This window comes from Rhipicephalus microplus, chromosome 5 (assembly GCF_043290135.1).
Source record: "Rhipicephalus microplus isolate Deutch F79 chromosome 5, USDA_Rmic, whole genome shotgun sequence".
Taxonomy (NCBI): Eukaryota; Metazoa; Arthropoda; class Arachnida; order Ixodida; family Ixodidae; genus Rhipicephalus; species Rhipicephalus microplus.
This window is the reverse complement of record NC_134704.1, coordinates 199,646,892-199,659,679: the sequence shown is the minus strand read 5'-3', so window position 1 is coordinate 199,659,679 and position 12,788 is coordinate 199,646,892. Positions and strand designations below refer to the sequence as shown.

The 12,788-nt window shown below is 47.5% G+C and overlaps 1 protein-coding gene across 1 annotated transcript in view; it reads left to right on the top strand.

The window, feature by feature from the left end:
* The window catches only part of AGO1 (protein argonaute-1), a 184,763-nt gene that overhangs the window by 67,335 nt on the left and 104,640 nt on the right, over positions 1 to 12,788 (top strand). Inside the window, exons 6-7 of the mRNA XM_037424376.2 lie at positions 9,701 to 9,836; positions 9,930 to 10,670. Of these exons, the coding sequence (XP_037280273.1) occupies positions 9,701 to 9,836; positions 9,930 to 10,670 (877 nt within the window). The remainder of the gene's footprint in view (positions 1 to 9,700; positions 9,837 to 9,929; positions 10,671 to 12,788) is intronic.

Sequence of the window (12,788 nt, the reverse complement as noted above, 5' to 3'; positions counted from 1 at the left end):
CAGCATCGTTGGCTGCCAGCTGTACCCAATCCTCTGCGTCTGCATCTTGTCTGGATCAGTGTCGTATCGTTCCAGCGCTTGCGCTGCCCACCAACTTTGATAATTTGCGATTCGTTCCATGTTAATGACCTGTTCTCACTCACTTTGCACTTGGCTGAGCATGTGCGGAAGCCTAAAAACAGCTGCACACGGAATGAATCGCGAACATTAAAGTCGGTTTTCTTGACCTCTGTGTGCGCTGGCCACTTTCCCATGTTTTCCTACGCAGGAGTTGCACGTATCGTAGCCTTCCTTGTCAAGGTGTTCTTCCCGCCATAAGCTCCCGTCTTCTCACTTTATCACAACTCCTTTGCCCTTTTCCACCACTCTGCTACACTCGAATTAAGAAGTTTCTTTTTGTTTATCTAGAAACTGGCAGTTCTACATGTCCTGGCTTGTATGTTGCACATGCGCCTTTGCTCGCTGTTGGTGTGTAGCCAGTATAAATAATGGGAGGCCTTTTGTGCCTTTTCCTGTTGCCAAACAAAACTTTGAAAGAGACAGCACTTTTTGGCTTAGGTGCATTCCACTTGTTTATAAATATTCTGGAGTGCTTGTTCGTAGCTGTTGCGTTTTAAGTATTCTGGAACGCTTCTTCATAGCTGTTGACTGCCCATCAGCCAACTTGCCATTTCACCTACCAAAATCCGTATTTATTTTTGTTTTTTACATTTACTGCATCATAAGTCTGTTGAATGCAGGCATTGAGAAAGGAAATATCATTTGTTTGTTGAACTTTTCACTTGCCATTTCGCTCAAAGCTAAGAGATATGCATCTTGAGAGATTGTATTAAAGCAGAAGTCTACAAAATGTTAGGGGAGCAACTATATTGCTCTGTTTAGGGTCGTTTTGGCAACATTCTTGTGTGGCTGCTTTTCTACCGATAACGGGTTCAAATATGGAATTACATCAAAGAGTTCCGTAGCCGGGCTTATCTTGGGGAGGGGCGAGTGTATGCCCACCTTGTCGATGCTCAACTACTGTGCGGATTTGATCACTAATGTGAGTCCCAGCCTTCGACCTGCGGAGACCTCTTCAACCGAGAGTGCCACTTACGAGCCTGCTGATCGCTATTTGGCGAAAAAGAAAAATCTGAGCCAGAGGCATTCCAGAGCTGCTGTGCTGACAGGCCTCTTCAAGGTGCAGCGTTGGGCTGCTCCTCTGCGGGTCTTTTCCCGGCGGTGTACGGGATGTCGTTATCGGCCTCCGTGTCTTGCCGCTGGGTGGACGCATGGGATTGTTTTGGTTAAATCTACTTTGATTAGTTACGGCTTTGTAGTGCTCCCAAAGTTGTCCAGAAGCGGCGACAACACCGCGAATCCTTCTTGGCCAGCAGCTTTTCTCGCCAAAGCCTCTTTGGACACACCCGACTGTCTGCTAACTTAGGAAAAGCTATTTGCAATTTGAGTTGCTTACAAAAAGGTGGTCGCCTTTGTGCTGCGTTGTTCATCAAGGTGCACCGAGCAATGAGCCAAGCGCTGGGGTCCGTCTTCTGGGACATTTCCCACATTCTGTGGGGCCTTCTTATCTTCATTTCACACATGCAGCAGCCTGCCCGGCACCGCCACCAGGTTGATGAGTCAAGACTGCACGTGGGACCCTACGTCAATTCACTGTGCTGTGTCGTGCCATATAATCGCATTGTGTATGGTGTCGCGCTTCTCCCTTGCTATGGCACAATCTGGGCGTGCCTCTTCCCTTTTTCCTGGGTTTGCAAGAAGGAGGTGCTTCATCTTCCCCTTTCGGGGACGGAGATGAAAACTACTTCATCAGACTGCCGTGGACTCTTTTGTTTCCTCCTGCAGGGAATCTTGGAAAGACCCAGGCTTCAAAACGCGAGTGCAAGACGCTTCAAGATTGCTATTTTCAACATGTGAAATGCTGTAAATAAATGTTCCTGATATTAGCTCAGGCTCCTCTGCTCATCTTCACCCTGAGTTGGATGGCTTTGGCCCAGGCAAATTTGCCCAGTCACTACAGCTTGCATTTCTCAAAATAAGTCACCAGCAACTAATTTAATTGATGGATGCATAGATGAGCGAACTTTAACTTTATTGGGTCCTTTGGAATGTGCTTTAGCACGTTGTCGGCTGCTTCCAAGTTGGAACAAAAAGAACAAGTCTCTGTTGCATCACGTGCCGATTAGACTGCCCATAACTGTAATTCGAGTCTGCAGCTGAACTGAACAGAACTTCGCATCTATATACGGTACAGATAACAGGAACACAAACAAAAAGCCACATCGCGGTTTGTTAAGGTCTGTGTCCCTTTTTTTGGCAATGATCAGTGGACGGTAAACAAAAAATTACAATGCATTAAAAGGGTAATGTACAGGAATAAAAGTACTATGTGCATAAAAACATGGCTGAACATAAGTCAATCCAAAGAAGTGTGCTTGTGGAGCTTTCAGGAAAAATTAAAAAAATTAAAATGCACAATAAAAAAACACTTGTATCTGAAAGATTAAGCTGATCCACGTAAAGAATTTGAAATGCCGCACTATGCACTTTACACTTTACACATAATAAACAAAGAATATGCATAATAAACATACAAGCATAAATAATCACTAATGAATATGCAGAAGTTCAAACACGCATCGCGAGGTACTTTACACATAAAATGCGTGTTCATTGAAAATGAGATGTATAATCAACACATCCACATCCTTCGAGAGAGGAAATATGACAATTAGTGAAGAGAGTTAAGATGGCAAGACGTGGCGTCCCATTTGTTTTCATTAATTTGTTTGACAATGTGGGACATACCAGGTTATTTCTTGATGTGTACTGAACTACCACGTTATTTCTTGATGTGTACTGAACATGCTTGAATTTGACATTAGCCATGACATCCTCTAGAACACCCATTCTATTTTCATTCCACTAAAATATCTTTCTTCAAAATTGTATTGCACACGGCCTTTATTGGCATAACATCCAGCTGTTCAAATATGGGATCAGTGTGTGCATCAAATGGATAATTTGAAATTGTTTGAACAGCTTTCTATTGCACCAGGAATAAAACTTTGATGTTTGAGCTGGTCGTTTTGCCCCATACGATATGGCAGTAGCTGATATAGTATAAAAACAGAATTGTAAAGTAAGAGCTTAATTTTTAATGGCAAAACAAGATTTGTAGTCTCACTAGTATACCTGTAGTAACTCGAGCAGGCTTGTTGGTGATGTTCACATGTTTATTCCATAACATGTTTTCCTGAAAAATGACACCTAAGCTTTTGACTGAAACCACATCACAGAGGTTGACATCCATGGGTGATTTGATTTTAGGGGCGAAGCTCCTTAGGATTTGGGTCGGCCCATTCTGTGGCACATACCTGAAAGAGCAGTCCTTAGAATGCCCGCTGGATGGTGGCATTTATATATGATGAATACATGATGAAAAGATGCGAGATGGCTGTACTTTCAGTGTTCACTAGATACACGAACGGACGGATGGACATACAGATAGACTGACGAACACACACAGAGGGGTGGACGTACGGACAGAGGGACGGCTGCACAAACAGATGCACGGACGGACAGACAGAAGAACGAATGGATGCATGGAGAGACGCGCGGAGGTATGGATGCACAGACATGCGTACGGACGGACGCATGAACAGACGGAAGCAAAAACGACTGGGTGGACGAAAGCACGTACAGACTGACGAACACTTCGCCCCACATATCATCATTCATTCACTCCGTGGATATGCTGCGGTTTTTTTGTTCTTCAGTTGAAAAAGCGCGTCTTTTGTTTTGGTTGTATTAATAGTTAGGCAGTTTAATAAACTCTACTGGTTTATTTATTGTAGAGTATCATTGGCAGTACTGATCAGCTCTCCAACCTTTCTGGAAGTCGTAAATAAACTGGTGTCGTCTTCATACATAAATCCCGCCGTAGTGTTGCTACTTGTTATATAGTTTATATAAATGTTAAAGAATGGTGATCCTAGTATGCTTCCTTGCAGAACTCCAGCACATATTGGTAAATTTATTGAGTAGTGATTGCCTATAACAACAGTTTTATACCTATACTGCAGATAAATTTTCATAAAATTGAGAAATTCACCCCTGAAACCGTAAATGTCAAGTTTTATTAGTAAAATGCTATGATTTATGGTATCAACAGCCTTTGAAAAATGGATGAATATGCCTAGGCTAACCGATGATAAATCGATGAATATGCCCAGGCTAAAATTTCTTCAAAGCCTTGTAGAATTATTTTTTTACATAATAATGCTAATTCAGTTGAGCAACCTTTTCTAAATCTAAATTGGAAATTCGTAAGTAGATTGTATTTGTTATAGAATGACTTTATCCCTATATGTAACAGCTTTTCGAGACATAGGAAAAATAGGCAGGATTGATATTGGTCTATAGTTGGAAAACTTGTTTCTGTCGCCAGGTTCGAACAGTGCTTTTACCTTCGCGATTCCCATGCGTCTTGGAAAAAGGCCGACGCATGCTGGTTTTCTCATTTCTTATTGAATACACATCTATGAATTGTGGTACGATGCACTTCTTTTGAAATTTTTGTCAAAGATGTCTTCCCAAAACACCTCACCATCAAGGGTAATTGAAATTGGACCTAATGTAGTCAGGGTTCTGCCCAGAGGACCGGAGCCAGCCAGAGTCTCGGGGAGATCTCTAGAGGAGAAGAGCCTGGAGTTGTTAACAGTAACTTTTAATTACATTATATACAGGCAGCGTGTTATTACATGATGAGAGCAGCGTCATGGAAGCTCTCGACTGAAGCTTGATGGGAGCTTCTGCGAGCTTGTGAGAGCTGTCGGGAGCGTCTTTTATCTCCTGTCCTTCCCAGGGTTCCCTGTAGGAAAAAAAAACAATGGAGGCCAGGACAGTCCAATGAAAATTGCCATCTTCACCACCAAAAGGGGAAGGTGAAACGCGCCTCCTTCCCAATCTACGAAAGGAGAAAGAAACATGTCCAGTTCGCCCCATGGTGAGGGAGAAAACACTGCACACCGCGCACAGCACAGCACGAAGATGTTGAGTCTTACGTGGAAGTCAATTTCGTAGTCTGTTGCAGTGATGGGTCTGCGGTGCCAGGCAGACCACAAATTGTGGAAACAGCGGTATTAGGCACCAGGGAGAACGTGGGATATGCATCCGCAGAGGGTTCTCAGTCCCTTGGCTTATTGTCCACGCCACTGCGACGAACATAGACGTGCAGACATAACCATTCTTTTTAAGCTGTTTTGACTGTAAACAGCCTTTCGTAGATCGCCATTCGGTCGGGTAAGTGGAAAGAGTTCTACAAGGAGAGACGACTGCACCAGAAACTTTGAGAAGTGGGTGAAACTGGTAACTTTGAGAAGTGGTGGAAAACATGGTAACTTTGAGAAGTGGGTGAAAGCACGGGAGCGCTGCTGAAGCAGAGATTAAATGAGTCTGCCCATCCCTATCGCCTGGAAAGTGCATCAGATAATGTCTCCCGCGTGTTAGAACTGCCATCGAATGCTCAAGCAGAAAGTAAATCGCCCGTCTTGAACGAGCATGAAACAATATCAGGAGGGGGGGGGGGGGGGGTCGCTCTAGTAGCAATAATGAACTTGTATATTAAAGTGCTTGGGAACCACCCCCAATATATTTTCAAGCATTTCAAATAATTGTGCGCATAGTGTGCAGAATGCTGTCGCAGTGAACGATTCTGTGCGTGGCAGTGCTACGAGCCGCCGGCACACCATGAACTCCAAGAAACAATTCCTCTTTCACGTGATGCGCCGCGCCATATCTCTGGCGCACCAAGCCCAACATGCCAAATATGTTGTCGAGCAAGAGCCTTCGACTTCCGGTCAGTCTGCGGGCATTTGTCCGCACTGCTTGCTGTTGTTCGTCGTGTTGCCTGCGTGCGTGTAATACGTGCAGGGCATGGTATAGGTCCATCGCGTTGGCAATCCTTTGAAGGCATGTGCGCAACGCAGGTTCCATACCGGCACAATTACTACAACAGCGATTCGCCAACAAGCGCGCAACTGACGGAGTCGAGGGTTAGAGTCGCGGCAACCGTAAGTAGACGGTGTTCCAAGCAGTGGATCAGCGATCACGTATGCCACATGAGATTGAAAGGGTCACTCGACGAGAAGGGCAAAGCGGCGTGGGAAAAGATACTAGCGGAGAGAAGTGCAGGAGAGAGTGAAAGGTGTGGTTGTCATTGTTTCGGTGATGAAACGCGTCTAACTCTTCTATTACTGCACCGTTTCGAAAACTTCTGACGGCTCTGTGTTCGTTGTACACTTGTGCACAATTTCCTCACACCTGACCTTTGACCTTTGGGTGATTTACGGGCCCTTTAAGGGCGGTCACTATTGCTGGCGTGCTTGCTATCCCGGCAAGTATCGGTGTGGTTTCAACGTGAAAAGACTGTGTGAAAAAAGCGATTCTCTTTGGAGCTGTCATATTTGCTCACAGCCGTTTTGTGAACTCGCGGCACGGCGCAAGACGAAAGCATGCGTCGAGTCGACCTTTGAAGATCCGTCGTCACCGTTGTCTCGGAGAGTTTCCATCAGCGCCTAATTTGACATCCTCACAGTGGTGACAACAGGGTTGTCCAAAACTGTCCAAACAGTTTCGCCGCAAGGGCGAAGCAATGAATGCCATAGCAATAACTTGGAATGTAACGTTGAGAGCGGCAAGCAGATCGCAACGTGCAGGGCGCTCGCTGCTTACACACAAATGATGCACGAAAACATACACAGGACGAGAGCGAACTAACAAAGTTTACCGCTTGACACCTAACGTGCTATTTAAACAAAAAACGACGCACAAAACGTACTCACAGGTACATATATGAGTGTGAACTAACAAGTGTCCCAATTGTTATTTCGCTGTATTTAAAAATCGCACTCTTTCCGCAATTGGCGCTTGTCCAGCAAGCGAAGTAATCTTTGTACGCCCGGCAACTAAACACAATCGTTTCGGTCAAATTCGAAGGCGTGCCATTCTTTCAAGGATGAGCGCAACCACAAGCATCTACCCCCCCCCCCCCCCCTTCCCATTCCTGGTAGGTAAGCGCGCATCGGCACATCGGACGAGTTGGGTGACGAGTGCAGGCGGCTTTCTTTTTTCTTTCTTGGGTTTTCATATAAATATGGATATGTATACATATACAATGAATGATGGCGTCAGCGGCGACGGCAAAAAACCAGCAGCGACTGTCCATATAATTGCTATCGAAATAAAGAAAGAATACAAAACAAAGCTGTACATCATCGGGGCCCACACCACGCTCGCGCACTGAAACTATGCACGCGAGCACAAGGCTGAAAACGAAGAGCGAGCAACACTGACACAGACATGGATACCGCAGAAAATTTGATAAAGTGCCCTCCATATGCAGCGTGTCCCCACATATGTGACACCTGCGCATGCGCCCGCGGCGGTGAGAACAGCCGCAACGCCAACTTATGGGGCGCAGACCCGCTTGCCCACCTTGCGCTCACCCGTGTGCAATAACAAGCGCTCGCTCTCGCCTAATGCGCCGGGCGCGCTGCTGCCGCTTCGCTTTTCATCCGTGGCTGGGCAGCCAAGGAAAATGCATGCTCGTACCAAATTGTCACAATGCGGGGCAAAATTTTTAGACTGTCAGTGGGGAAAATTCGTTACATCAAGGTTGTCTCCTGCTGTTACTTTGTTATATAGAGGTCGCAAGTACATGTGCTTCTTTGGAGCAACGGCGGGGAATAGAAAAAACTTCGTTATTTAGAGGAACTTGCTCTATGGAGGTTGGTTATAAGCAAGTTTAACGGTATTAGGCAACATCCCAAGCGTGCCACGCATAGTCGTGCAGGACCATGAAGCTTTGCGGACAAGTGCACGTTGCTTGCAAAATGCTTGTATTTGCTGTGTTGAAGAAACAGGCCAATCGCCGCTTATGTGCACAGTCTAGTGTGAAGCAGGCACGACGTCACGTCACATATCCCGCGGTCTCTTCAAACTGCGAATCCTTTTTGTATGCATTAGTGCGGGTGCAGCAATTGCATAGGGCACTGTTGCCATTTTATTTGCCAACACCTCAGAATGTCAGGCTGAGCATCATGATGTTGATGTTCCATTGCTGCGGCTAGGCACATTGTGCATTTCCACCGAATGCTGCTACACCGCATATTGGGCGCAGACTTTCCTCACCCTGCAGACAAGCACTTGGCGGTGAAATAAGCACTCGATTGGGATGCAATTCAGGCACGCTTTGAACTGTGCTAAGTATTGCAGCGTGTTTCTACAAATATTCTATAATAATGAAAGTCTCGCAGACTATCATTTTTAAAACCGGGTAAATGATGTATGTGGCATATCATCCATGAGAATCTGCTCTACAAGTAGATGGCTTTCAACGATACGGCCTTGACACTCTTGGGTGTTTGAAGCGTGTATCGCACTCTGGGGTGGATCGGGGTACAGCTGATGCCTGTGAAGTCATACCCAATCCAGTGGGTGGGGCAGCTTCTTTCACGAACTTCTTGGATGGCACTGTGTCACGAAATTATATTGTGGTCAAGGGTGTGATTAAGGGTGATGCGAGTCGGCGGTAACACGACACTCTTTTTAATACTACACAAAATGGCAAAAAATCTGACACTCAGAATTCACTCCCAAAAACAAACATACATGCACCCAATAATTGGCTATACAGCAATACCGTAACTAACACTGATCCAAGTCAAGTTCAGTCTTTAGCCTTAAACTGTCCTTAGCCAAAATGGCATCTCGGTGGTTACTCCTGTGCGCTCTCGCAATAGTAGAACATTTTTACTGTTCTGATGCCACCCTCAAAGCTATAACGAAGTAGTACCTCCTCGCCGTCATTGTCGTCTGCACACGTCTGCTTGACGATCTACTCGTCTGCATTTGCCGGTGTCTGGGTACTTGTCTTAATTTTTGGCCTCGCTAAGGCCCCGCTCGTCAAGGACTCCCCCCCTGACGCGACCACTCAGCTGACTTGTGTGGGCTGCTCCCTTCCTATTGAGATGTGGGGAAGCTGCAAGTTCACCAGGAACTGCTGTGCAGGATGTGGCAAGTCTGGGCACCCTCACTCGGGACCATCTCAGAGGTTGACGACCACTTCCCGAGCGAGCTCTTCGTGCCGACATCCTCAGAACCGGGCGGTCATGCTGTTCCCGTCGCTATAGCGGTGCTTGTTTCCCATGTCTTCGCAGCTTGGCGTCCCAACACACAGTGCCTTCCCATCCTCTGGAATATTTTTTTTTTGGCTTGTGTCGCTTGCCACTAGTCTTTCTACGACCAATCTCTTGCGTCTACATGGCTAGTGCGCGTGCACTTATGTGACTCTCCTTTCCTCGTGCACCGTCGTCCTTCTTCAAGGTTCAGTATGCGACTCATGCCTCTCCTTTACTAATCACACACTGAGAACCAACAACTTTGGGAGGGCATCAGGGACAAGGACAGCATCAATGCACCAGATGATGGTAGTTATGATCTGCTTCCACATTTGCTTTTGGCAGCTTTCAAAAATGGGAATTCACAAATTTTCTGACTGCACCTTGTATCGGTGTACAAACTTTTTCTTGGGCCCTTGAGCAACCACTTCATCTTATAATCATTGACAGCCTTAGAACAAGTGCAGCATTTCTCCACAGGGCTGTGTCAGTTGAAGGCAGTAAGCATGTGTGTGCAGGTACCCGCACCTTCCCTGCCTCCAAGTGGGCCAGGAGCACAAACATACCTATCTTCCCCTTGAGGTCTGCAACATCGTGGCTGGTCAGAGGTGCATCAAGAAGCTCACTGACATGCAGACATCCACCATGATTAAGGTGAGAAGCATAATAGGAGCCATGCATGTTTTAAAAATAAGAGGCTGATGCCCAAAGAGAAGCTTTACAGTGTGCCATTCAATTCTGGTGCAGGCAACTGCACGGTCTGCTCCAGACCGGGAGCGCGAAATCAACAACCTGGTGCGCAAAGCGGACTTCAACACGGACCCGTACGTGCAGGAGTTTGGTCTGTCCATCAGCAACACTATGATGGAGGTGAGGGGCCGCATCCTGCCTCCGCCAAAGCTGCAGTATGGCGGCCGGACCAAGCAGCAGGCGATCCCCAACCAGGGGGTGTGGGACATGCGGGGCAAGCAGTTCCACACGGGTGTCGAGATCCGCATCTGGGCCATCGCCTGCTTTGCACCACAGCGCACCTGCCGCGAGGACGCCCTGCGCAACTTCACTCAGCAGCTGCAAAAGATTAGCAACGACGCAGGCATGCCCATAATTGGCCAACCCTGCTTCTGCAAGTATGCCACAGGACCCGACCAGGTGGAGCCCATGTTTCGATACCTCAAGTCCACCTTCCAGGGGCTGCAGCTCGTCGTCGTCGTGCTTCCCGGCAAGACGCCCGTCTACGCCGAAGTCAAACGAGTTGGGGACACTGTGCTGGGCATGGCCACACAGTGCGTCCAAGCCAAGAATGTCAACAAGACGTCCCCGCAGACTTTGTCCAACCTGTGCCTCAAGATTAATGTCAAGCTGGGTGGCATCAACTCCATCTTAGTGCCCAGCATCCGACCCAAGGTGTTCAACGAGCCAGTCATTTTCCTCGGTGCCGACGTCACTCACCCGCCAGCAGGCGACAACAAGAAGCCCTCCATTGCTGCGGTCAGTATCCTGTGCTTGAGTTGCCACCGTATTTACCCAATTTTGATGCACGCCAGATCGCATCCAATTTTAACAAATGGAAGGGAAACTACATGTTAGTCACCCTCAAATCCATGAAAGAAGCAACCAAATCTTTGACTATGGGTCACATTTGAAAGAGTTTAGCAACTTCCCACATTAACCTATGGCTTTTTGCACCAACCATCTTCTTCCTCTTTGTGCACCATGTTGCAGCTGCTAAGTTTGTGCTATCTGCTATGCAAGCCAGCACTGCTGAGTTCTTTCATTGAGACACGCTAGTATGCCAGATTAACATGCAAACATGTTTTGCCCCTGTTGACTCTACAGTTACATGTCCAAGTGCATGTGTGTTGCTGTGTCCTATTGACAAAAATATATTGTTCAGAGGGGACGCAGTTTTCAAGGGTGGACGCGGCTTTCGAATTGCGAAAATGGTCAAAAAGCGAATTTTTGAATATCAGATTTTCAATTTTCGTAACCTGTTATCTCTCAAATTCCAAAATATCATTCTCAAAAACCGCGTAGAAGTGCTTAAAAAAAATTGTTTTGTCACCTAATGCGGCATATAATATCGCGGAAGTTGTGAAAAAAGCGTGTTTTTCAAGCCACGGTAACATGGCTACGGCACAACTGAGAGCCGCCATATTTGTCTCGTCTGAGAGAGCATTCCTCCAGCTTCAAGTTTCCCGTGTCAGCCATCGTCTGTATGCAAAATGAAACGCATAAAAAGCAAAGTCCCAAAGGTCCCACACTGAAGCCTGACTGGCTGCACGCACCACGTGACACAAATGCGGGAGCGCCATTGGTCTTCTGAACAGTTGCCTTTGGCAATGATGCAAATTCTCCTCTCACATGTGCGCGCGCCTCTTGCTGTCTACTTTTTGAGCCATCAAGCACGCCATTGAAGCGCTGAGCAAATCGTGGGCGGCATGATTTCGTCGTAGATTTTTGTCAGCGATCATGGATCGGCCACACTGTAAGAGTAAATACAGAACATTACATCAATTTGGAAGTCGTATGCGCGAATCTCCGAACCTGTAAAAGAAAACATCAACAGCTTCCAGTGCTGCCTCTGTTGCTCAACGTGTTGCTGACACGCTGCCGTTTGTTCCGTTCTCCTCGGTCAGCGACTTCTCGGACCCGCTGCAGCGGTCGTCGTCCGACGACTTCTCGAACCGCTTCCGCAGTCGTCGCTCGACGACTTCTCAGACCCGCTTCCGCAGTCGTCGGTCGACGACTTCTCGGACCCGTTGCAGCCACGATTGTCAGCCGACGACTTCTCGGACCCGTTGCCGCCACGACTGTCAGCCGACGGCTTCTCGGACCCGCGGCCACGATTGTCAGCCGACTTCTCGGACCCGCGGCCACAATTGTCAGCCGACGACTTCTCGGACCCGCTGCAGCGGTCGCCGTTCGACGACTTCTCGGACCCGCTGCAGCGGTCGTCGTTCGACAACTTCTCGGACCCGCTGCAGCGGTCGTCGTTCGACAACTTCTCGGACCCGCTGCAGCGGTCGTCGATCGACTTCTCGGACCCGCTTCCGCAATCGTCGGTCGACGACTTCTCAGACCTGCTTCCGCAATCGTCGGTCGACGACTTCTCAGACCCATTGCCGCGACTGTCGGTCGACGACTTCTCTGCCGCGATCGCCGGTCGACGACTTCACCGACCCGTGGCCGCGATCGTCGGTCGACGACTCTTCCGCTCATCGCGCATAGATGACATGCCATCAGTAACTGCCAATACAATTCAAGCTCGGTTGGAGCCTCATTATATATCGCCACAAGCCTCTCGTGAGCACGCAAAGGCAGTGAAAGCCTCGCTCAAATTCGTTTCGGCAACTGAGCGAAAAATGAAGCTTTCGGGAGAATGAGCAATGCACTGATGTGGAACTGGCAGAACACTTTTTCCTTGCACAGCTAGCAGCAATGAATGCCTTATATAAAGATGTTTTGTGCCCAAAATGCTTTCAGTGTAAACTCAGTCTTCATTTGGGGACAAAGCATGGTTTGGCAGTACGAATGATATTGGACTGCAATAGCTGTGGCATTGTGTCCACCTGTCCACCGAGTGGTCATCATCAAGAAGAGAGAGGG